Genomic DNA, 26,883 nt, shown 5'->3' with positions numbered 1-26,883 from the left:
ATATAATAGTGCCGGCTATAGAGCATATATAATAGTGCCGGCTATAGAGCATATATAATAGTGCCAGCTATAGAGCATATATAATAGTGCCAGCTATAGAGCATATATAATAGTGGCAGCTATAGAGCATATAGAATAGTGCCGGCTATAGAGCATATAGAATAGTGCCGGCTATAGAGCATATATAATAGTGGCAGCTATAGAGCATATATAATAGTGGCAGCTATAGAGCATATATAATAGTGCCAGCTATAGAGCATATATAATAGTGCCGGCTATAGAGCATATATAATAGTGCCAGCTATAGAGCATATATAATAGTGCCAGCTATAGAGCATATATAATAGTGCCAGCTATAGAGCATATATAATAGTGCCAGCTATAGAGCATATATAATAGTGCCAGCTATAGAGCATATATAATAGTGCCAGCTATAGAGCATATATAATAGTGCCAGCTATAGAGCATATATAATAGTGCCAGCTATAGAGCATATATAATAGTGCCAGCTATAGAGCATATATAATAGTGGCAGCTATAGAGCATATATAATAGTGGCGGCTATAGAGCATATAGAATAGTGCCGGCTATAGAGCATATATAATAGTGCCAGCTATAGAGCATATATAATAGTGGCAGCTATAGAGCATATATAATAGTGCCAGCTATAGAGCATATATAATAGTGCCAGCTATAGTGCATATATAATAGTGCCAGCTATAGAGCATAAATAATAGTGCCAGCTATAGAGCATATATAATGGTGCCAGCTATAGAGCATATATAATAGTACCAGCTATAGAGCATATATAATAGTGGCAGCTATAGAGCATATATAATAGTGGCAGCTATAGAGCATATATAATAGTGCCAACTATAGAGCATATATAATAGTGCCAGCTATAGAGCATATATAATAGTGCCAGCTATAGAGCATATATAATAGTGGCAGCTATAGAGCATATATAATAGTGGCAGCTATAGAGCATATATAATAGTGGCAGCTATAGAGCATATATAATAGTGGCAGCTATAGAGCATATATAATAGTGCCGGCTATAGAGCATATAGAATAGTGCCGGCTATAGAGCATATATAATAGTGCCAGCTATAGAGCATATATAATAGTGCCAGCTATAGAGCATGTATAATAGTGCCAGCTATAGAGCATATATAATAGTGCCAGCTATAGAGCATATATAATAGTGCCAGCTATAGAGCATATATAATAGTGCCAGCTATAGTGCATATATAATAGTGCAGCTATAGAGCATATATAATAGTGCCGGCTATAGAGCATATATAATAGTGCCAGCTATAGAGCATATATAATAGTGCCAGCTATAGAGCATATGTAATAGTGCCGGCTATAGAGCATATATAATAGTGCCGGCTATAGAGCATATATAATAGTGCCAGCTATAGAGCATATATAATAGTGCCAGCTATAGAGCATATATAATAGTGCCAGCTATAGAGCATATATAATAGTGCCAGCTATAGAGCATATATAATAGTGCCAGCTATAGAGCATATATAATAGTGGCAGCTATAGAGCATATATAATAGTGCCAGCTATAGAGCATATATAATAGTGCCAGCTATAGAGCATATATAATAGTGCCAGCTATAGAGCATATATAATAGTGGCAGCTATAGAGCATATATAATAGTGGCAGCTATAGAGCATATATAATAGTGGCAGCTATAGAGCATATATAATAGTGGCAGCTATAGAGCATATAGAATAGTGCCGGCTATAGAGCATATAGAATAGTGCCGGCTATAGAGCATATATAATAGTGCCAGCTATAGAGCATATATAATAGTGCCAGCTATAGAGCATATATAATAGTGCCAGCTATAGAGCATATATAATAGTGCCAGCTATAGAGCATATATAATAGTGCCAGCTATAGAGCATATATAATAGTGCCAGCTATAGTGCATATATAATAGTGCAGCTATAGAGCATATATAATAGTGCCGGCTATAGAGCATATATAATAGTGCCAGCTATAGAGCATATATAATAGTGCCAGCTATAGAGCATATATAATAGTGCCAGCTATAGAGCATATATAATAGTGCCGGCTATAGAGCATATGTAATAGTGCCGGCTATAGAGCATATATAATAGTGGCAGCTATAGAGCATATATAATAGTGCCAGCTATAGAGCATATATAATAGTGCCGGCTATAGAGCATATATAATAGTGCCAGCTATAGAGCATATATAATAGTGCCGGCTATAGAGCATATATAATAGTGCCAGCTATAGAGCATATATAATAGTGCCAGCTATAGAGCATATATAATAGTGCCAGCTATAGAGCATATATAATAGTGCCGGCTATAGAGCATATGTAATAGTGCCAGCTATAGAGCATATAGAATAGTGCCAGCTACAGAGCATATATAATAGTGCCAGCTATAGAGCATATAGAATAGTGCCGGCTATAGAGCATATATAATAGTGGCAGCTATAGAGCATATATAATAGTGGCAGCTATAGAGCATATATAATAGTGCCAGCTATAGAGCATATATAATAGTGCCGGCTACAGAGCATATATAATAGTACCAGCTATAGAGCATATATAATAGTGCCAGCTATAGAGCATATATAATAGTGGCAGCTATAGAGCATATATAATAGTGGCAGCTATAGAGCATATATAATAGTGCCAGCTATAGAGCATATATAATAGTGCCAGCTATAGAGCATATATAATAGTGCCAGCTATAGAGCATATATAATAGTGCCAGCTATAGAGCATATATAATAGTGGCAGCTATAGAGCATATATAATAGTGCCAGCTATAGAGCATATATAATAGTGCCGGCTATAGAGCATATATAATAGTGCCAGCTATAGAGCATATATAATAGTGCCAGCTATAGAGCATATATAATAGTGCCAGCTATAGAGCATATATAATAGTGCCAGCTATAGAGCATATATAATAGTGGCGGCTATAGAGCATATATAATAGTGGCAGCTATAGAGCATATAGAATAGTGCCGGCTATAGAGCATATAGAATAGTGCCAGCTATAGAGCATATATCAACCCACCAGACACCGTGCATATACTGTATAAAAAGCAACAGCCATTGTCCATATATAATAGCGGCAGTAGCAATGCATATATAATCGTGCAGTATACATCCATAGCACACCCTGCCCTCTGTGGTAGTTATGTCAAGGACCCCGGTACCCTATTTACATGTCAGACCTTGATCTTTCCGCGTCCCCCCGTGCCATATAATCAGGGCCGCCATCAGGGGGGTATTAGGGGTAGTAGTGTAGGGGGCCCGGCCAAACTTAATTGAAAGGGGGGCCCGGCAACTGCCGCGACTTGCCTTTGGTAGAAAAAAACAGGCCCCTGCAATGGGGCCTGTTTTTTTCACCAAAACAATGTCGTGAGCTGCGGGCCCCCCTCTCGTTTAACACCGCCGTGAGCTGCGGGCCCCCCTCTTATCACCGCCGCGAAACACCGCCCGCTTGCGCGCGTGCGAGCGCGCGAACGACCGCAAGCGCGCGCGTCCAGGCGCGCCGCCGAGAGGGAGGCGGTGCGCCCGCAACACAAGATCCAGGGGGAAGGACAGGACAGCACAGCCACACTGGACAGCGGCGCAGTCTACTTACCTGCTGGCCCGCCTCTGACTCGTCCTCCTCCTCGTCCGACTCCGCCTCCTCCTTCTCCAGAGCGTGGCTGCGTAAGGAGAGGGGGAGGAGTCTAGTTGTTGCGCGGCGGCAGTTCTACGATCCCCGCCATTTTCTGGAGCCTGGAGGTGAAGGTGAAGGATGACATCTGGACCGAAGACATCGCCTGAAGAGGACTGGAGTGGGAGCAGCTCTTCTGACACGGTGAGTAAAGTGTCTCAAAGTGTTGTTTATGTATGGCCCTGTTCACACAGAGTATTTTGCAGGCCGAAAAAATATGCCTCAAAATTCCTTAAAGAATTTTGAGGCAGATTTTGAGGCAGATTTTGACCTGCCCACACTATCTTGCCGCGTTTTTTGCCCGCTGCGATTGAGGACAGCAGACAAAAAACGCAGCGAAAAATGCATTTTCTGCCTCCCATTGATTTCGATGGGAGGTCAGAGGCGGAACCGCGGCAAGAAAGGACGTGCTGCTTTTTCTTTTTTCCGCGACTGGCTCCCATTGATTTCAGATTAAATCAATGGGAGGCGGTTTTGGAAGTTGTTTGGTGCTGATTCTGACGCAGCGTCCGAGTCAATATCAAGGCCCAAATACTCTGTGAACTGGGCCTTATTGTTAGGGCTTATTCAGACGAACATGTAATACATCCGTGCAACGTGCGTGATTTTCACGCACCTCGCACGGACCTATGTTACTCTATGGGGCCGTGCAGACTGTCAGTGATTTTCACGCAGCGTGTGTCCGTTTGTCCGCTGCGTAAAACTCACGACATGTCCGATATTTGTGCATTGTTCGCGCATCACGCACCCATTGAAGTCAATGGGTGCGTGAAAATCCCGCCCAGCACTTCCGCAGCCGTATAAACTATGAATGAAAACAGAAAAGCACCGCGTGCTACAAACATACAAACAGAGTGTCATAATGATGGCGGCTGCGCGAAAATCACGCAGCCGCGCATCATACGCTGCTGACACACGGAGCGGTTATGACCTTTTGCATGCACAAAACGCCACTTTTTTGCGCACACAAAAAGCACACGCTGGTGTAAATCCGGCCTTAGGGTAGGAACACACTAGGCATGAACACTGCGGATTTTATGCAACACATTTTATTGTGGAAAATCCGCAGCGTATCACAGTCGCAGCAGAGGGGGTCAGATATGAACAAATCTCATCCACACGCTGCAAAAAATAATGGACCTGCCGTGTGGCTTTTGGCTTTTTAAGCCGCAGCGTGTCAATGTATTCTGTGGAATCGCTGCTCCTCTGTTGCGGAAATGCTGCGGTTCTGCCGCAAAAATCCCACATGAGAAGAAAAAAAGGTACTTTTTTACATTTATAAAAAAGTTTAGACTTACCCCGGCCGTAGTCATGGTGACGCGATCCTCTATTCTTAGCGCAGCCCCGCCTCCTGTCATGACGTTTCATCCCATGTGACTGCTGCAGCGGTCACATGGTCTACAGCGTCATCCCAGGAGGCGGGGCTACGTTCAGAAGAGAGAGATGCGTCACCAGGACTACGGCCAGGGCAAGTCTAAACTTTTTTTTCCCTGCAGGATTCCCGCAGCGGACACGCCTCACCAAACCTGCGCCACTATTTGGTGCGGTTTTGCTGGCAGAATTCCCTGCGGCTCCCGGGATAAGCTGTGTAGTTTTACTCAGCATATCCGCCTAGTGTGTCCCTTATGATGTCGCTCCTGGAGCTGCTGCCGCTCTCTAAATAGGCAGTTGGTCCAGTAGAATTTGGAATTATTTTTTTTTGTGAACCAGCTTAAAAAAATACAAAACTTTTGTGTTAGGGCCTGTTCACATCACCGTTCGCTTCCGCTCCGGGGTTCCGTCTGAGGTTTCTGTCGGGTGAACCCCGCAACGGAAAGTGAAAGTGACAGCACAGCTTCCGTTTCAGTCACCATTGATCTCAATGGTGACGGAAACATCGCTAGTGGTTTCCGTTCGTCACCGTTCCGGCAGGTTTTCGGACGGAATCAATAGCGTAGTCGACTGCGCTAATGGTGACGGAAACGGAAGCTTTCACTTTCCGTTGCGGGGTTCACCCGACGGAAACCTCAGACGGAACAGAAGCGAACGGTGATGTGAACAGGCCCTAACACAAAAGTTTTGTATTTTTTTAAGCTGGTTCACAAAAAAAAATAATTCCAAATTCTACTGAACCAACTGGCTATTTAGAGAGCGGCAGCAGCTCCAGGAGCGACATCATAAGGGACACACTAGGCGGATATGCTGAGTAAAACGACACAGCTTATCCGCCCCGGTAGCCGCAGGGAATTCTGCCAGCAAAACCGCACCAAATAGTGGCGCAGGTTTGGTGAGGCGTGTCCGCTGCGGGAATCCTGCAGGGAAAAAAAAGTTTAGACTTGCCCTGGCCGTAGTCCTGGTGACGCATCTCTCTCTTCTGAACGTAGCCCCGCCTCCTGGGATGACGCTGTAGACCATGTGACCGCTGCAGCAGTCACATGGGATGAAACGTCATGACAGGAGGCGGGGCTGCGCTAAGAATAGAGGATCGCGTCACCAGGACTACGGCCGGGGCAAGTCTAAAATTTGTATAAATTTAAAAAAGTGGCTTTTTTATTTTTTCTCATTTGTGATTTTTGCGGCAGAACCGCAGCATTTCCGCAACAGAGGAGCAGCGATTCCACAGAATACATTGACACGCTGCGGCTTAAAAAGTCACACTGCAGGTCCATTATTTTTGCAGCGTGTGGATGAGATTTGTTCATATCTCATCCATTCTGCTGCGACTGTGATACGCTGCGGATTATCCACAATAAAATGTGTTGCATAAAATCCGCAGTGTTCATGCCTAGTGTGTTCCTACCCTGAGGCCGGATTTACACCAGCGTGTGCTTTTTGTGTGCGCCAAAACGTGGCGTTTTGCGCATGCAAAAGGTCATAACAGCTCCGTGTGTCAGCAGCGTATGATGCGTGGCTGTGTGATTTTCGCGCAGCCGCCATCATTATGACACTATGATTTTCACGCACCCATTGACTTCAATGGGTGCGTGATGCGCGAACAGCGCACAAATATCGGACATGTCGTGAGTTTTACGCAGCGGACACACGGACACACGCTGCGTGAAAATCACTGACAGTCTGCACGGCCCCATAGAGTAACATAGGTCCGTGCGAGGTGCGTTGCACGGATGTATTACACGTTCGTCTGAATAAGCCCTAACAATAAGGCCCAGTTCACAGAGTTTTTGGGCCTTGATATTGACTCGGACGCTGCGTCAGAATCAGCACCAAAGAACTTCCAAAACCGCCTCCCATTGATTTAGTCTGAAATCAATGGGAGCCAGTCGCGGAAAAAAGAAAAAGCAGCACGTCCTTTCTTGCCACGGTTCCGCCTCTGACCTGCCATCGAAATCAATGGGAGGCAGAAAATGCATTTTTCGCTGCGTTTTTTGTCTGCTGTCATCAATCGCCGCGGGCAAAAAACGCAGCAAAAAACGCGGCAAGATAGTGTGGGCAGGTCAAAATCTGCCTCAAAATTCGGTGCGCGGTTCCAGGCAGTCGCGGGTGCGCATGCGCGGGAGTTTGCGGGTGCGCGCGATCGGTCGCACGGGCGGCAGTGTTTGACGGCCCCCATGACGACCCCCATGCTACCCAGGGTCGCCATCAGGGGGGGTATTAGGGGTACTGATGTGAGAGGCCCGGCCAAACCTAATTGAAAGGGGGGCCCGCAGCTCACGACATTCTTTTGGTGAAAAAAACGGGCCCCATTGCAGGGGCCTGTTTTTTTTCTACCAAAGGCAAGTCGCGGCAGTTGCCGGGCCCCCCTTTCAATTAGGTTTGGCCGGGCCTCTCACATCAGTACCCCTAATACCCCCCCTGATGGCGACCCTGGGTACCATGATATAGTGCTGGACGGAGTACCGTTAACAGGCGGTGCCAAGGTAGGGGGGCCCCGAAAATTTAGCTGTAGGGGGCCCTGAAATTCCTGATGGCGGCCCTGCATATAATACTAGGAATCTAAGGTCACTCTATAAATATATGTCATCTGATGGATGAACTAATCCCATAAGGACTTGTCCACGCATAACGGAATTGCTGCAGAAATTCAGCAGAAACGAACAGACATTCCGCAACGGGAGAATCGCACCATTTCCGGTGTTTTTTACTGCAGAAAATGTTGTGTATGTATTTCGCTGCATTTTTCTCAATGTTGGGGGGCGGTGATGTCTCCTCTGAAAGACGCAGCAATGCAGTCACTTTCTGCAGCAGGAATTGCGGTACTAAAATTACGCACCGCAGGTAAATTTTTGGTCTGAAATTTTATGCAGTATGTGGATGAGATTTGTAATCCAGACGGAAAATACGCAGCAATTCCGTGACGTGTGGACGAGCCCCAAGAGTGTCTGTTTACAATTATATCCAGTCCAGACAATCCTCTGATACATTGTAGCAAATCCGCTACTGTAGAAGACAGGGAAATGTTTCCACAACACAGAGAGCGGCTAAAAAATGATTGAGTGCAGCGTACTGTGAAAAGATGGTGAGCCTGCGGTCTGAAACGGTCTAGGATTAGATACACCGACTCAGCAGACAGTATCATACATGATAGGATTAGATACACAGCTCAGCAGACAGTATCACACATGATAGGATTAGATACAGCAGCTCAGCAGACAGTATCACACATGATAGGATTAGATACAGCAGCTCAGCAGACAGTATCACATATGATAGGATTAGATACACGGCTCAGCAGACAGTATCACACATGATAGGATTAGATACAGCGGATCAGCAGACCGTATGACACATGATAGAATTAGATACACAGCTCAGCAGACAGTATCACACATGATAGGATTAGATACAGCAGCTCAGCCGACAGTATCACTCATGATAGGATTAGATACACAGCACAGCAGACAGTATCATACATGATAGGATTAGATACACAGGCTCAGCAGACAGTATCACACATGATAGGATTAGATACAGCGGATCAGCAGACAGTATCACACATGATAGGATTAGATACAGCAGCTCAGCCGACAGTATCACTCATGATAGGATCAGATACAGCAGCTCAGCTGACAGTATCACACATGATAGGATTAGATACAGCGGATTAGAAAATAGTATCACACATGATAGGATCAGATACACAGCTCAGCTGACAGTATCACACATGATAGGATTAGATACACAGCTCAGCAGACAGTATCACACATGATAGGATTAGATACAAGGCTCAGCAGACAGTATCACCCATGATAGGATTAGATACACAGCTCAGCAGACAGTATCACACATGATAGGATTAGATACAGTGGATCTGCAGACAGTATCACACATGATAGGATTAGATACAGCGGATCAGCAGACAATATCACACATGATAGGATTAGATACAGCGGTTCAGCAGAGAGTATCACACATGATAGGATTAGATACAGCGGATCAGCAAACAGTATCACACATGATAGGATTAGATACAGCGGATCAGCAGACAGTATCACACATGATCGGATCAGATACAGCAGCTCAGCTGACAGTATCACACATGATAGGATTAGATACAGAGGCTCAGCAGACAGTATCACACATGATAGGATTAGATACAGAAGCTCAGCAGACAGTATCACACATGATAGGATTAGATACACAGCTCAGCAGCCAGTATCACACATGATAGGATTAGATACAGCAGCTCAGCAGACAGTAACACACATGATAGGATTAGATACAGTGGATCAGCAGACAGTATCACACATGATAGGATTAGATACATTGGCTCAGCAGACAGTATCACACATGATAGGATTAGATACACAGCTCAGCAGACAGTATCACACATGATAGGATTAGATACACAGCTCAGCAGACAGTATCACACATGATAGGATTAGATACATTGGCTCAGCTGACAGTATCACACATGATAGGATTAGATACAGAGGCTCAGCAGACAGTATCACACATGATAGGATTAGATACAGAAGCTCAGCAGACCGTATCACACATGATAGGATTAGATACAGCGGATCAGAAGACAGTATAACACATGATCGGCTTAGATACACAACATCCTATTTTATGATAAAACTGTACGATTGTATCCTTTTCTCGTGTTTTCCGCAGATCTAGTTGAAGTTGTGAACATCACCGGTCACATCCAGCACATCCACGGAACCTGCGGGAAGTCGGCGCTGCTCTCGGTTCAGTACAGCAGCTCCAGCAGTGACAAACCAGTGGTCAAATGGCAAGTGAGGAGAGAGAAAGCCATGACTGTAGTCCAGTCTGTGGGCACCGATATAATTGGGAATCTGCGCCCGGACTACAAGGATCGGATACAGATCTTCGAAAATGGCTCCCTCCTGATCAGCAACCTCCAGCTATCTGACGAGGGGATGTATGAGGTGGAGGTCTCTATAACCGATGATACATTCACTGGAGCAAAGTCCATCAATCTCACTGTGGACGGTGGGTGTCATTGATTCCTGGAAGCCCCAACATGGAAACTTGTCCAAAAGATGCAGGTTGTTTTTTTAAACTAAACCTGCAGAACCATGATGACCACCAGGTGGCGCCGCATGATTGTACAACACTAGCGGCTGATGATCTAATCCAAGAGGATATCCAGTATAATAATAATAATAGTAATAATAATAATAATAATAAATATAATAAACACAAACATTCAAAGCAATAGTCTTAGGGGCAGATCCAGTGGTCAACGGTCAGGTTGTGGCCTGCAAGGGTTCGCAGGTCTCCTTAGGGTATGTTCACACGCAGTGTTTTCAGATGTAATTCGGGCGTTTTACGCCTCGAATTACGCCTGAAAAAACATCTCTCTTACACCTACAAAGATCTGCCCATTGCTTTCAAAGGGATTTATGGTGTGCTGTTCCCACGAGGTGTAATTTTACGCGTCGCTGTCAAAATACGGAGCGTAGAAAGACGCCCGCGAAAAATAAGTGCATGTGACTTTTGGGAATGTTTTTGGAGCCGTTTTTCATTGACTCCATTGAAAAACAACTCCAAAAACAGGCGTAAAATACGCAGCGAAAATCGCGAGTGGCTACAAAAAGGTCTGAAAATCAGGGGCTGTTTTCGCCTGAAAACAGCTCTGTATTTTCAGATGTTTTTGGTCACTGCGTGTGAACATAACCTTACTCCACTTTATGGCCCTCTGTTAGCCACAGTCAGTGCCCCCATAACATTACCAGCCACAGTCAGTGCCCCCATAACATTACCAGCCACAGTCAGTGCCCCCATAACATTACCAGCCACAATCAGAGCCCCCATAACATTACAAGCCTGTCGGTGCCCCATAACATTACCAGCCACAGTCAGTACCCCATGACATTACTAGCCACAGTTAGTGCCCCCATAATGTTACCAGCCACAGTCCGTGTCCCATAACATTACAAGCCATAGTCAGTACCTCCGTATCATTACTAGCCACAGTGGCCCATAATATTAGTAGCCACAGTCAGTGCCGCCATAACATTACCAGCCACAGTCCATGACCTATAACATTACTAGCCACAGTCAGTGCGCAATAACATTACCAGCCAGTCAGTACCCCTATAACATTACCAGCCACAGTCAGTGCACCTATAACATTACCAGCCACAGTCAGTGCCCCTATAACATTACCAGCCACAGTCAGTGCCCCTATAACATTACCAGCCACAGCCAGTGCCCCTATAACATTACCAGCCACAGTCAGTGCCCCTATAACATTACCAGCCACAGTCAGTACCCCATGACATTACTAGACAGTCAGTGCCCCTATAACATTACTAGCCACAGTCAGTGCCCCTATAACATTACCAGCCACAGTCAGAGCCCCTATAACATTACCAGCCACAGTCAGTGCCCCTATAACATTACCAGCCACAGTCAGAGCCCCTATAACATTACCAGCCACAGTCAGTGCCCCTATAACATTACCAGCCACAGTCAGTGCCCCTATAACATTACCAGCCACAGCCAGTGCCCCTATAACATTACCAGCCACAGTCAGTGCCCCTATAACAACATTACCAGCCACAGTCAGTACCCCATGACATTACTAGACAGTCAGTGCCCCTATAACATTACTAGCCACAGTCAGAGCCCCTATAACATTACCAGCCACAGTCAGTGCCCCTATAACATTACCAGCCACAGTCAGAGCCCCTATAACATTACCAGCCACAGTCAGTACCCCTATAACATTACCAGCCACAGTCAGTGCCCCTATAACATTACCAGCCACAGTCAGTGCCCCTATAACATTACCAGCCACAGTCAGTGCCCCTATAACATTACCAGCCACAGTCAGTTCCCCTATAACATTACCAGCCACAGTCAGTGCCCCTATAACATTACCAGCCACAGCCAGTGCCCCTATAACATTACCAGCCACAGTCAGTGCCCCTATAACAACATTACCAGCCACAGTCAGTACCCCATGACATTACTAGACAGTCAGTGCCCCTATAACATTACTAGCCACAGTCAGAGCCCCTATAACATTACCAGCCACAGTCAGTGCCCCTATAACATTACCAGCCACAGTCAGTGCCCCTATAACATTACCAGCCACAGTCAGAGCCCCTATAACATTACCAGCCACAGTCAGTGCCCCTATAACATTACCAGCCACAGTCAGTGCCCCTATAACATTACCAGCCACAGTCAGTGCCCCTATAACATTACCAGCCACAGTCAGTGCCCCTATAACATTACCAGCCACAGTCAGTGCCCCTATAACATTACCAGCCACAGTCAGTGCCCCTATAACATTACCAGCCACAGTCAGTGCCCCTATAACATTACCAGCCACAGTCAGAGCCCCTATAACATTACCAGCCACAGTCAGTGCCCCTATAACATTACCAGCCACAGTCAGTGCCCCTATAACATTACCAGCCACAGTTAGTGCCCCATAACATTACCAGACACAGTGCCCCATAACATTACCAGACACAGTTAGTGCCCCATAACATTACCAGCCACAGTCAATGGCCCCTTAATATTACCACCAGCCACTATAAGTGCCCACATAACACCCATGTTCTGGCACATAGCGGGTGGTCCCAAGCAGGGGACCCCCTCTATGACATAGATACATGGAAACATAGGGGTCTTATAGCAGGAGAGCATTGCAAGTATTGAGCCAATAGGCAACTCCACCATAAATTGTTAAATTTTCTGTAAATTCCCTGAGGAAACACTTCACATATAGACCCGGCATCCATGAGCTCCACCATGTTGATTAACCTATAAGGCTGGGTTCACACACCCTATTTACAGACGTAATTCGGGCGTTTTAGCCTCGAATTACGTCCGAAAATACGACTCCAAGGCGTCGGCAAACATCTGCCCATTCATTTGAATGGGTTTTACGATGTTCTCTGCCGACGGTCATTTTTTTTATGCGCCGCTGTCAAAAGATGGCGCGTAAAAAAGATGCCCGCGTCAAAGAAGTGCCTGTCACTTCTTGAGACGTAATTGGAGCCGTTTTCCATGGACTCCATAGAAAAACAGCTCCAATTACGTCCGTAATGGACGCAGCGAAAAACACCTGCACATGCCATTATGTCTGAAATGCCGGAGCTGTTTTCTCCTGAAAACAGCTCCGTAATTTCAGCCATAACAGAGGCTGCCGTGTGAACATACCCTTATAGTGACAACCAGAGTTGTCACAGCCCCGCCCCTTTTACTAGTAGCTCTGAATTGTAATATGCTGTTGTTGTGGTTGGGATCTATATCACTCTGTATGATAGACCTTTCTGTGCTCCTCTAATTCTATTATCTATTCTGTAATCTGGGATCAGTTCCTGTATCTAAGCCGCGGGTGTCGGTTTCTGCATCCACCGTCCTGGAGCTGGCGGAGAATTTCACCATGAGCTGCGTCCATGATAACGGGACTAAACCGCTCTACACGTGGCTGAAGGCTGGGAAGACGCTGATCAATGACTCCCGGATCCTCCTGTCCCCTGACCATCGTGTGATGACCATCGCCAGAGTCACAATGTCCGATGATGACATCTACGCTTGTCTGGTGGAGAACCCCATCAGCAGCGGACGTAGCCCCCCTATAAAAATAACCGTCTACAGTAAGTAAAAAGAAGTAACATGACATTAAAAAAAACATCCGTTTAGTGAATGTCCACCTTTGAACACTATTTTACAGCCTGTATTCTACTCCAGAGCTGCACTCACAATTCTGCTGGTTGTTATTGGAAACAGTCAGCAAGCTTACCTAAAGACACTCCCCTAACTGTGTAGCTGAGCTTCTATAGTCCAGGGGGCATTTACTTCAACTGGTTGGGCTGAGACTACTGGGACCCCACTAGTCTCTAGAACAAAGGGTCTGAGGAGATCATACCCCCCCCCCCCCACTCGTCAACTGTTATTTAGATCTGTTTATGATGCGCGCCCTCGGGCACCACTACGGTCATGAGCCTTAAAGGGATTTTCCACTGGTAGACTTTTATGACTATTTTAGCATCTGAGACCCCCCATGAGAGGGAAGACCCCAAACATTGGGCACTGAGGTTCCCATAACCTCTATTCATCTCATTAAGGGACTGACGTTGCCAGCATAGCCGCTGCCTATAGGACTACAGTGACCAGAGGTCACCGGGGGGTCCCAGATGACGGACGTGCCATAAAAGTCTTTCCCTTTGGCATCCATGTTTCATGCGTTTTCCTCACCGTAACTTCCGCAGGTTTCCTATTGGATGATTCTAACGTGACGTCTTCTATCACACAGAGAGAAGTTCTTTGTACATCGTCCTGTCCATCGGAGGGATATTCTTGCTCGTTACTTTGGTCACAGTCTGCGCTTGTTGGAAGCCGTCTAGAAAGTACGGTGACAAACATCCATTCACCCTCAGGACCCCGTCCAACACAGATTACAGGGGGTCTCCGACCGTATGTAAATAGGAGGAAAATAACTTGTGCTTTGTCCAGTGCTGCAACTTATGGCGTAGCGTAAAATGGCGCAATTCTATTTCTGTGAATGTGGTAAATATCCAATAAAGCCTGCGCCATTTTTACAGACCATAAACTGACGGCCAAAAGATATATGTGGCCCCCGCTGTTTATTTTCTCTCCCCGTACCATGGCTGCAGGACGCATGTTCCGTTTACGTGGGTCGCTTGTATGACCGATTGGCCACGTCTGCTCTGAATGGACGGGATGTGTCTATGGATATATGTAAAGCAAGCTACCTACAGAAGGAACGGGAGATAACAAATATTACAAGATAAGGGGCAATTAACGAAGGTGCAGGGGGGAGGGGTGGTGATTAATTATAGGACGGTCCTGGCATAACGTAGGGGTCGTACATGTGGTTGGGAGTGATTGGTCCTGGCACTTTTTTTCACGGAGAGACGTTTATGCCACCTCTTCCCCTGACAGATCAGCAATGCGGGGGATGGGTCTACATGTAGAATATAATATGATAAATCAATAATATCTTCTATAATTGCACCTTCTAGAGAGAAGCACAAGCTGGCGGCGCAGGCATCATGTGACTACACGGAACATCCGGAGGAGCCTCTGAAACATGAAGGTGATGACAACATGTAGCCTCAGATTATAGCAACAGGGGCAGTTATCATTTTGGGGGCCCATTACCCCAGTCCCCGCCATGCACAGCCCACTCTAAACTTCCTCCCTCGAGGGTCATCTTAAAGCTTTGTCATGGTCCTGGCTGTGGTATTTTATATGCGCTACATGGCACGGTTTATATACACTATATAGCATTGTTATGTTGGCACTGTATGGCACTACTTCATATGCACTATATAGCATTATTATGTATGCACTGTATGGCACTATTATATAAGCACTGTATGGCACTATTATATATGCACTGTATGGCACTATTATATAAGCACTGTATGGCACTATTATATAAGCACTGTGTGGCACCATTAAAGAGGCACTGTATTATCACATAGACTTTGCATGGCACTATTATATAGGCACTGTATGGCACTATTTAATATAGACTTTGTGTTATCACTTAGCCACTGTATGGCACCATTAAAGAGGCACTGTATTATCACACAGGCACTGTATGGCACTATTATATAGGCACTGTATTATCACATGGGTTTTGTATGGCACTATTATTGTAATGGCAGGAAGGAGGTGAAGGGAAAGTGAGCCCTAATCTACCCACCGCCCTGTCCCTGCCTACTTGCAACGACCCGCCCTAGGCGACGAGGTACAACTGGGCGGCGGTCCCTACGCTGGCTAAGTGCACTGGAAGACAAACGGGGAACACGCAAGGGAAGGGGCAGTAGCCACGGAACGCCACGAGGAAACGGGGCGGCGAACGAATAGTCAGGACCAGGACGAAGTGAGTACACCCGAGCGGGCACGGAGACAGAAGCAAGCCAGGGCAAGCAAAGCAGGTCAAGCAGAACTGCAGCAAGGCAGAAGCACGGCAGAAGCAGGCTGGAGCAAGCAGCAGTGGGGCCAGGAATCCAAAAGAATTACAAGCACTGAGGGAGAGCACAGGGCAGGTAATAAAGGGCAGGGGGCGGAGCTAACTCCGAGAGACCAGGCCGCGATAGGCTCTCCCACTCCTGAGCCTGCCACCCTGGTTGGTGGGAGATGGTGTCAGTCGAACAGGTCTGGCCTCAGGTGTGGATTGATTAATCCCAGGAGTATAGCTAGATGAAGTACCTGGCAGATCCCTAACAGTACTCCCCCTTTTATGAGGGGCCACCGGACCCTTACTAAGGGGACCCGGTTTAGTGGGGAAGAGGAGGTGGAACCTCCTGATCAATACCCCAGCGTGAACATCACGGGCAGGTACCCAAGTCCTCTCCTCCGGCCCGTATCCTTTCCAATGGACCAGGTACTGGAGGGAGCCCTGGACCATCCTACTGTCCATAATCTTGGCCACCTCGAATTCCACCCCCTCAGGGGTGAGAACGGGAACAGGAGGTATCCTCGAGGGGGACCAGGACGGGGAGCAGCGTTTAAGGAGGGAGGCATGGAAGACGTCATGTATGCGAAAGGATGGGGGGAGCTCCAGACGGAAGGATACAGGGTTGAGGACTTCAATGATCTTATAAGGTCCAATGAATCGGGGAGCAAACTTCCTGGACGGGACCTTAAGGCGCAAGTTCCTGGACGACAACCAGACCAAATCCCCGACGACAAACCGGGGGTTAGCAGAACGTCTACTATCCGCCTGAATCTTTTGTGCGCTCTGGGACGCCTCTAGGTTCTTCTGAACCTGGGCCCAGACAGTGCACAGTTCCCGATGAACCTCCTCTACCTCAGGATTATTGGAACAACCAGGGGAGATGGAGGAGAACCTTGGGTTAAACCCGAAATTACAGAAAAACGGGGAGACCCCTGACGAGTTACTGACCCGGTTATTCAGGGAAAATTCAGCAAGGGGAAGGAATGAGACCCAATCGAATTGACAGTCCGAGATGAAACACCTTAAATATTGTTCCAGGGATTGGTTGGTCCTTTCCGTTTGGCCATTAGTTTCGGGATGGAAGGCGGAGGAGAAGGACAGATCAATCTCCAACTTTTTACAAAAAGCTCTCCAAAATAAGGAAACAAATTGTACCCCTCTGTCAGAAACGATATTGACTGGGGCCCCATGGAGACGCAGGATGTGTTTCACGAACAAAGAAGCTAACGTCTTGGCGTTAGGTAGCTTCTTAAGGGGCACAAAGTGGCACATCTTGCTGAAGCGGTCGACTACCACCCACACCACCGACTTGCCCTGAGATGGAGGCAAATCGGTGATAAAATCCATGGAGATATGGGTCCAAGGTCTCTGGGGAATGGGCAAGGAACGTAGTAGGCCCGCAGGTCGGGACCTAGGGGTTTTGGACCTAGCGCAAACCTCACAAGCGGCGACGTAAGCCCTAACATCTTTAGGCAACCCAGGCCACCAATAGTTTCTGGTAATGAGGTGTTTGGTGCCCAAGATGCCAGGATGACCAGATAGAGCGGAGTCATGGTTTTCCCTGAGTACCCTCAGCCGGTATTGCAGGGGAACAAACAGTTTGTCCCCAGGGACGTTCCCGGGAGCTGCACCCTGATCAGCCGCGATATCAGAAGCTAAATCAGAATCCGTGGCAGAGACGATTATACCAGGGGGTAAAATACAAGCGGGATCCTTCTCGGAAGGAGGATTGGCCATGAAACTACGTGACAGAGCGTCAGCCTTAATATTCTTGGACCCAGCCCTATAGGTAACCAAGAAATTAAATCTGGTAAAGAATAGTGCCCACCGAGCTTGTCTAGGATTAAGCCTCCGGGCCGATTCTAGGAAAACCAGATTCTTGTGATCCGTAAGGACCGTTACCTGGTGTCTGGCCCCCTCCAGGAAGTGCCGCCACTCCTCAAACGCCCATTTAATGGCTAGAAGTTCGCGGTTGCCAATATCATAGTTACTCTCCGTGGGCGAAAACTTCCTAGAGAAGTAAGCACAGGGGCGGAGATGGGTGAGGGAGCTGGTACCCTGGGACAAGACGGCCCCCACTCCCACCTCGGAAGCGTCAACCTCCACAATAAATGGCTCCTCTTGGTTGGGCTGAATCAGCACGGGGGCCGAGATAAAGCACTTCTTGAGAGTCTCAAAGGCCTGGACGGCCTCAGGGGGCCAATGGAGGACATCGGCACCCTTGCGGGTGAGGTCCGTAAGAGGCTTAGCGACGACCGAGAAGTTGGCAATAAATCTCCTGTAATAGTTGGCGAACCCTAAAAAACACTGTAACGCCTTAAGGGAGGCAGGTTGGACCCATTCCGCCACAGCTTGAACCTTGGCAGGGTCCATGCGGAATTCATGAGGAGTGAGGATTTGCCCTAAAAATGGTATCTCCTGTACCCCAAAGACACATTTTTCAGTCTTAGCAAACAGATTATTCTCCCGAAGGACCTGGAGCACCTTCCTGACATGCTCCACGTGGGAGGACCAGTCCTTGGAAAACACCAGTATGTCATCAAGGTACACAACAAGAAATATCCCCAGGTAATCTCTCAGGATTTCATTAATAAAATTCTGGAAGACAGCAGGGGCATTACACAACCCAAAGGGCATGACCAGGTATTCGAAATGACCCTCGGGTGTGTTGAACGCAGTTTTCCACTCATCCCCCTCTTTGATGCGGATAAGGTTATATGCCCCCCGTAGATCGAACTTAGAAAACCACTGGGCTCCCTGAACCTGATTAAAAAGATCCGGAATCAAAGGAAGTGGGTACTGGTTCCTTACGGTGACCTTATTCAGGTTACGATAATCAATGCACGGCCTAAGACCACCATCCTTCTTCCCCACGAAGAAGAAGCCAGCACCTACAGGAGAAGTCGAGGGGCGAATGAAACCCTTGGCCAGGCATTCTTGGATATATACCCTCATCGCTTCACGTTCAGGACATGAAAGATTAAATATCCTACCCTTAGGAAGCTTGGCACCAGGCACCAAATCGATAGCGCAATCGTAATCTCTATGGGGGGGCAACACCTCAGAGGCCTCCTTGGAAAACACATCGGCGAAGTCCTGAACAAACTCAGGAAGCGTGTTTACCTCCTCCCGGGGAGAAATAGAGTTAACAGAAAGACATGACATCAGACATTCATTACCCCATTTGGTGAGATCCCCAGTATTCCAATCAAACGTGGGATTATGCAACTGCAACCAGGGAAGGCCTAAAACCAGATCAGACGATAATCCCTGCATCACCAGTACAGAGCACTGCTCCAAATGCATGGAGCCAACCAGGAGTTCAAAAACAGGGGTATGCTGAGTAAAATAACCATTAGCAAGGGGAGTTGAGTCGATTCCTACTACAGGGATAGGATAAGATAAATCAATACAAGGCATCTTTAGAGACATAGCAAATTCCACAGACATGATATTAGCAGATGAGCCAGAATCCACGAAAGCACTGCCCGTGGCAGACCGGCCAGCAAACGAGACCTGAAAGGGAAGCAAAATTTTATTGCGTTTCACATTAACGGGAAATACCTGTGCGCCCAAGTGACCTCCCCGATGATCACTTAGGCGCGGAAGTTTTCCGGCTTCTTATTCTTGCGCCTGGGACAGGTGTTCAGTAGATGCTTGTCGTCCCCACAGTAGAAGCAGAGACCATTCATTCTGCGAAACTCCCTACGTTGTCGAGGGGACATGGAGGCCCCGAGTTGCATAGGTACCTCCGAGTCCTCCGTGGAGGGGCGAGGAGACGGGACCTCGGGGGGAATCGCAGAAAAGTCAGAGGGGAGCACACTGAAGCGTTCTAGCTGACGTTCCCTGAGACGTCGGTCAAGTCGTACTGCTAGGGCCATAACCTGGTCAAGGGAGTCAGGCGAGGGGTAGCTAACCAGCAGATCCTTCAGGGCGTCAGATAATCCTAACCTAAACTGGCACCTTAGGGCCGGATCGTTCCACTGAGAAGCTACGCACCACTTCCTAAAATCAGAACAGTATTCCTCAACCAGTCTCCTACCCTGACGTAAGGTCACCAGCTGACTCTCGGCTAAAGCAGTCCTGTCAGTCTCGTCGTAAATGAGTCCGAGGGCAGAGAAAAAACGATCAACAGAGGAAAGTTCAGGGGCGTCAGGAGCCAAGGAGAAGGCCCACTCTTGGGGCCCTTCCTGGAGTCGGGATATGATGATACCCACCCGCTGGTTCTCGGAACCTGAGGAGTGGGGCTTTAGGCGGAAATACAGTCTGCAACTCTCCCGGAAGGAGAGAAACGTCTTACGGTCCCCTGAGAACCGGTCAGGTAACTTGAGGTCGGGTTCTAGAGGTGAGGTGAGGGGTACTACTAAAGCAGCGTCACCCTGATTGACCCTTTGGGCCAGGGCCTGGACCTGTAGGGAGAGGCCCTGCATCTGCTGGGTCAGGGTCTCAAGGGGGTCCATGATAGCGTCAGCGTAGGAGAAAGGGTAGACTAGGTAAGGGCTTGTAATTATGTAATGGCAGGAAGGAGGTGAAGGGAAAGTGAGCCCTAATCTACCCACCGCCCTGTCCCTGCCTACTTGCAACGACCCGCCCTAGGCGACGAGGTACAACTGGGCGGCGGTCCCTACGCTGGCTAAGTGCACTGGAAGACAAACGGGGAACACGCAAGGGAAGGGGCAGTAGCCACGGAACGCCACGAGGAAACGGGGCGGCGAACGAATAGTCAGGACCAGGACGAAGTGAGTACACCCGAGCGGGCACGGAGACAGAAGCAAGCCAGGGCAAGCAAAGCAGGTCAAGCAGAACTGCAGCAAGGCAGAAGCACGGCAGAAGCAGGCTGGAGCAAGCAGCAGTGGGGCCAGGAATCCAAAAGAATTACAAGCACTGAGGGAGAGCACAGGGCAGGTAATAAAGGGCAGGGGGCGGAGCTAACTCCGAGAGACCAGGCCGCGATAGGCTCTCCCACTCCTGAGCCTGCCACCCTGGTTGGTGGGAGATGGTGTCAGTCGAACAGGTCTGGCCTCAGGTGTGGATTGATTAATCCCAGGAGTATAGCTAGATGAAGTACCTGGCAGATCCCTAACAATTATATAGGCACTGTATAATCACATAGGTACTGTATGGCACTATTATAGAGGCACTATATTAGCACACAGGCACTGTATGGCACTATTATATACTGTACATGCTGTATTATCACAGGCACTATATGGCACTATTATATAGGCACTGTATGAAACTGATATATATCTAATGCATAGGCACTGTATGGCACTATTATATTGCCACTGTATTATCACATAGGCACTGTATTATCACATAGGCACTGTATGGCACGATTATATAGGCACTGTATGAAACTGATATATATCTAATGCATAGGCACTGTATGGCACTATTATATAGGCACTGTATTATCACATAGGCACTGTATGGCACTATTATATTGCCACTGTATTATCACATAGGCACTGTATTATCACATAGGCACTGTATGGCACCATTATATAGGCACTGTATTAGCACATAGGCACTGTATGGCACTATTATATAGGCACTGTATGAAACTGATATATATGTAATGCATAGGCACTGGTTGGCAGTATTATATAGGCACTGTATTAGCACATAGGCACTGTATGGCACCATTATATAGGCACTGTATTAGCACATAGGCACTGTATGGCACTATTATATAGGCATGGTATGAAACTGATATATATGTAATGCATAGGCACTGTTTGGCAGTATTATATAGGCACTGTATTATCACATAGGCACTGTATGGCACTATTATATAGGCACTGTATTATCACATAGGCACTGTATGGCACTATTATATAGATACTGTATTATCACATAGGCACAGTTTGGCAGTATTATATAGACACTGTATTATCACATAGGCACTGTTTGGCAGTATTATATAGGCACTGTATGAAACTGATATATATGTAATGCATAGGCACTGGTTGGCAGTATGATGTGGGCACTTTATGGTGGTATTACATAAGTGCTGCATTGCATTAATATTTGGGCAGTATTACTCTACATACAAGTTTTTCCCAAGAGCCTCTGCAGACCAAAGTAATCATTAGGAAATGTATAAAGGTCACAGGTGGCCCCTCCAGCATTACAGTTATGACCCTTCTCATCAGTGCTGTGCTATCCATGCTTTTATTTCTATTCAGTGCCTGATAGCACCAAGTCTGTGGTTTCCAGTGGATGGCATCTTTGCACCAGTGCTGACGTCTTTAGTCGGGGGCCCCCTTATTGTCTTTATGAAGTTCACAAGCCTGGTGGTGGGCATGGAGGGAATATTCTGAGCCTTCAGTTGCTGCACAGGGACGTCCTCGTCATTGTTTTCTGTTTCTTCTCGTTGCAGTTGAAGTTATTTCGCGGACTATGGAACGAGAGACCAGAAATCCTGCTACTTTGTACATCTTGAAAGATAAGGTATCAGATGGTTATAATGATAAATGTATCCCCCTGTGTGGTCTGAGGGGCAGTTTACCTGCAGTGATGTAATCCTCAGTTCTACCACTAGGTGGCACTCTTGTCCTTTTCTTAATTTTTTTGGACGAATCAAGATAAAGTCGAAAGTTCAAAGTGAATATTACCCAATGTCCTCATGTGTAGTCACAGCGGATAAATGTAGTGGACATAGAGTTGTGGAGAATTGTTAATAAATCACTTGTGAGGTCCTAAAGTTCCTGCATAAGGGGGCAGCGCACTGATTTACCCATGAGGCTATGTTCACACGCTTAACAAAATACGTCTGAAAATACGGAGCTGTTTTCAAGGGTAAGGGTATGTTCACACGCACTGTTTTCAGACGTAATTCCGGCGTTTTACGCCTTGAATTACGCCTGAAAAGACGGCTCCATTACGCCTGCAAACATCTGCCCATTGCTTTCATTATTCGTGATGAGATTAAATTTGAAAATTCAGTCTTTTTTGGGAGCAAAGACGTTACTGTCAAAATAGATCTTCTTGGAGGGCCCCCCCATGTACAGGCGGCCTCCCCGGTCTTACTTATACTGAGGACCTTGGACTATTGCAGTCTTGGGAAAGCCTTTTAGTTGGAGGACTCCTTAAATCCAACCCCCCTCCCCCGCCTTTCATCACTCCATATTGCTGTTTAATGTGATGAACGGGTCTGTTTTCTAGGAATCTACAGAAGCGGAGGAAGACTCCCCCACAGAATCAAGGACTGCATCTGACACATCGGGGTCCCCCAGCTATACAAGTAACAGACCCCCCGGGACTACTACCCCCTGCGGCCACAGGTACCACCAGTCCCCTGCGGGGTCACCACCACCTGCCAGCAGAGAGCACGGATCTCCACCCAAATCAGCCGGACCCCGCAGTACTGGCCGGTCGTTACGAGCAGCTGGCGTGCACGTTATCCGCGAACAAGACGAAGAATCTGCAGTGCAGAGTAACGCCTGAGATGCAGCAGAATTGGGGGTGTAGGGGGAGGGGGAAGAACCGCCATCATCTCACAATCACCAGGACCTGGCAGCGCGCAGCAGATTAAGTAGTCACCGCTATAGTCCGGAGCCCGTAACGTACCGCACGTCGCTGACCAGTAACAAGACGACGGCGCTGTAGATCTATAGAATAAAGTGACCTCTGTCAGTGCCGGGAACAACGATTGTCATCTCTTGTAACCGTATTCACAAACTGCAAGCACCCCAAAACGGGCCCGGCCCAGAAGAACAGGACAGGGGGACAATCACCCACCCAATCCAAAAGTGAAGTAATAAAGGGTTGTCCCTGTCCAGCATAAATAAAGCTTAATCGGTGCAGAGTGAAAAAGTTCTACAACTTTCTAGTAGACTGTCTTTCAATTCCACGCCTTTTTCAAGATCTCTGCTTGCTAACAGTGATTGCAAACAATCTTGTTTACATCCAGGGGCTGAAAAACTGTACAGACTTAATATTTCTCACAACTGAGGGTTTGCTACATTTGTATCCAGTCTAGACAATCCCCTGTGAGCTCAAGAGCCCGGACTCCAGGCTGATACAATGTATCAGTGCAGGAAAAATGTAACAAAAATCAGGACAGGAGAGAAATTTCTGCTGCTGCTGCGTTTACCTCACAGGAGGATTGTCTACACCGAATCCAATTGTAACAAACCCTCAGCTGTGAGAAGTAGGAGGTCAGTCTCTGGATGTAAACAAGAATGATTCCATTCAGTGGCAGCAAGCATAGATCTTGTAACTGGTGAGGAATTAAAAAACAAAATATAATAGAATGTCGCAAAACTTCAATTTACAATGATAAAATGAAACCGTAAATGAGCTCAGGCAGCACCGCTATAGGAGGCACAGTGGCTGTCACTGTTATGGGGACCCTGGCTGCCACTGTTATGGGGACCCTGGCTGCCACTGGTATGGGGGCACTGTGGCTGTCACTGTTATGGGGGCACTGTGGCTGTCACTGTTATGGGGGCACTGTGGCTGTCACTGTTATGGGGGCACTGTGGCTGTCACTGTTATGGGGGCACTGTGGCTGTCACTGTTATGGGGGCACTGTGGCTGTCACTGTTATGGTGGCACTGTGGCTGTCACTGTTATGGTGGCACTGTGGCTGTCACTGTTATGGGGGCACTGTGGCTGTCACGGTTATAAGAGCACTGCGGTTGTCTCTGTTATGGGGGTCACTGTGATTGTCACTGTTATGGGGGCACTGTGGTTGTCTCTGTTATGGGGGCACTGTGGCTGTCTCTGTTATGGGGGTCACTGTGATTGTCTTCGTTATGGGGTCACTGTGGATGTCTCTGTTATGGGGGCACTGTGGATGTCTCTGTTATGGGGGCACTGTGACTGTTACTGTTATGATGCAAGAATGTCACATATTAACATTGAATTCCTTCATTTTCCTTGCATATAGATATTTCGCAGACATTACCTATATCGTAGTCCTATGTAGTCAGTCACTTGCCCCCTGTCGGGCCCCGATACGAGAATTAAAAAACAAAAAAACAACTTCTTTTACTTCATTTGAAAGGTGGGGCTGCTGCAGCGCTGCTTTCCTCTTTTCTATTGATTGCCCAGTTCAGCTTCAAGTTCTGTCTGATTGCTAGAGATACATTGTAACAACCGCGGTCTTGTCAGTAGGGTTGTCAGGCAGTGGGTTGCCTAGCAACCAGGGAGCCTCAAAATACTCATGTCTTCAGCTAAAAGTAGAATTTCCACTAAAGTCAGAGAAAAGGCGAAGGGTTAAACCACAACGTCCTCCGCTCCCTATGGCCGCATGAACCCTATTTCTGTAGAATTAAAATTTAGATGGAGAATCCCTTTAAGAGGTAAGAGTCCTTTAAGATTTAAAGGTCTACCACGCAGGAAAAAAAAAATCCTTCTTTTTCTTTACAACATTTTGGTCTTTGCTGTCAAACCAACTTGAATTTATATTTATATCCTCGGAACCATCTTGAGGCAGAAAATGAAGAACCTTTCAATGATCTGAGAAAATCCCCCACATAAAAGGGAACGGAGCTGATAAAGGCGTCTGCTGAGCTCATTGTAAACCACGGCATGTTTAAAACATGTTCTACGCCCACGGCTCGGAGCGGCACATTAAATGCACGACCCAAACGCCCATGAGCGTGAAAACGTATTAAAGGAACAGCGCCTTTAATCCCCTTCAGAGCGGCCTGCGAGATGTACGGTCGTCCCTATTAGATCACCGCATTCCTAAGCGCAAGATAGATGTTGGGAAAGGTTTTGCTACGTGTGATGGAAACCAATCCCGGCCGAATAAAGAGGATTTAATGGGACAGAGTCAATCCTATTAGTTCCGGTTGTGTATCTTGGAAGCCCAGGACGATGATGGCGGATGAGCGCGGCGCACACTGGAGGCATCGGCATGTGTTGCGGATGAAGGGCCATATTTTGTATTTTTTTGTAATGAGCTCGCTCAAGTTTGGGGGTGTCTGCAGCGTCCACCTTCCCCGATTATTCAGCACTTCACAGAGGGCGACTCTACGTGTTGGTAATGAGCGGTAGAGACGCCATTGTTTGTTGGCGAGACGTGATGTCACAATGGATCATAATTAGCGCAAGTCGGAATAGGAATACAAGTTTAATGATCTTCTTGGTCTCTGTATGGATGACATGGGGCAAGTGTCCGCAAGACGCGGGAGTTTTTAAAGGCGTGTCAAATTTAAAGGGCTTGTCCACTTTGGACAACCTCTTTTCATAGGTCCTAGTAGGGTGTCTAGAGGTAACAAGAAACCCCTAAATACCCCCTCCCCTATTATCCAGTAGCTACAAACATTTCTCTGTACAGTATTTTCTCTGGGGGTGTCCCGGTGGCGAGACCCCCATGATCCGCCACCAGGGGACGTGACACATAAGTCATCAGCCTACAGAAGTGCAGTGACCATGAAGACAGGGATAATTCTGTTACTCCATATTAATGGAAGAAAAGTACAGTCAGCTTCTCCGCAGCCTGAAATGGCTGATAACAGAAAGTAATAGTTTGTATTTCCGTGTCCTACAGTCAATCTCCCCCCCCAGCCTGAATTTATGATAACAGAAAACAATAGATTGTAGTCGCCTGCACAGCAAATGTGAGATAAAATACATTTGTAGTATCTTCAGGATACAGTCAGACGAGCGAGTGCCACCTCGGCCGCGAAAAACACCCGTGCGGGACGCATTATCACGGATGAGTCTATGGAGGGATGCGGGAAAACGCTATAAAATAGGACGTCCTATTTTTTCACGGACCCTTCAGACACTCCTTTGATACAACGTGTGAACGGCCCCATCGAAATACATGA

General features: G+C 47.1%; 1 protein-coding gene across 2 annotated transcripts in view; it reads left to right on the top strand.

Moving 5' to 3' along the window:
* Nucleotides 1-25,093, top strand: part of HEPACAM (hepatic and glial cell adhesion molecule) — a 36,661-nt gene extending 11,568 nt beyond the window's left edge. For both annotated transcript variants that reach the window (XM_075839212.1, XM_075839211.1), the window contains exons 2-7: nt 9,784-10,125; nt 13,473-13,754; nt 14,414-14,507; nt 15,144-15,217; nt 22,476-22,546; nt 23,261-25,093. In XM_075839212.1, coding sequence (XP_075695327.1) covers nt 9,927-10,125; nt 13,473-13,754; nt 14,414-14,507; nt 15,144-15,217; nt 22,476-22,546; nt 23,261-23,542 — 1,002 coding nt within the window. In that variant the 5' untranslated portion in view covers nt 9,784-9,926 and the 3' untranslated portion in view covers nt 23,543-25,093. The remainder of the gene's footprint in view (nt 1-9,783; nt 10,126-13,472; nt 13,755-14,413; nt 14,508-15,143; nt 15,218-22,475; nt 22,547-23,260) is intronic.
* Nucleotides 25,094-26,883: the final 1,790 nt, after the last annotated feature.

The sequence above is a fragment of the Rhinoderma darwinii genome, chromosome 10 (assembly GCF_050947455.1).
Source record: "Rhinoderma darwinii isolate aRhiDar2 chromosome 10, aRhiDar2.hap1, whole genome shotgun sequence".
Taxonomy (NCBI): domain Eukaryota; kingdom Metazoa; phylum Chordata; class Amphibia; order Anura; family Rhinodermatidae; genus Rhinoderma; species Rhinoderma darwinii.
This window is presented reverse-complemented; position numbering and strand designations above follow the sequence as displayed.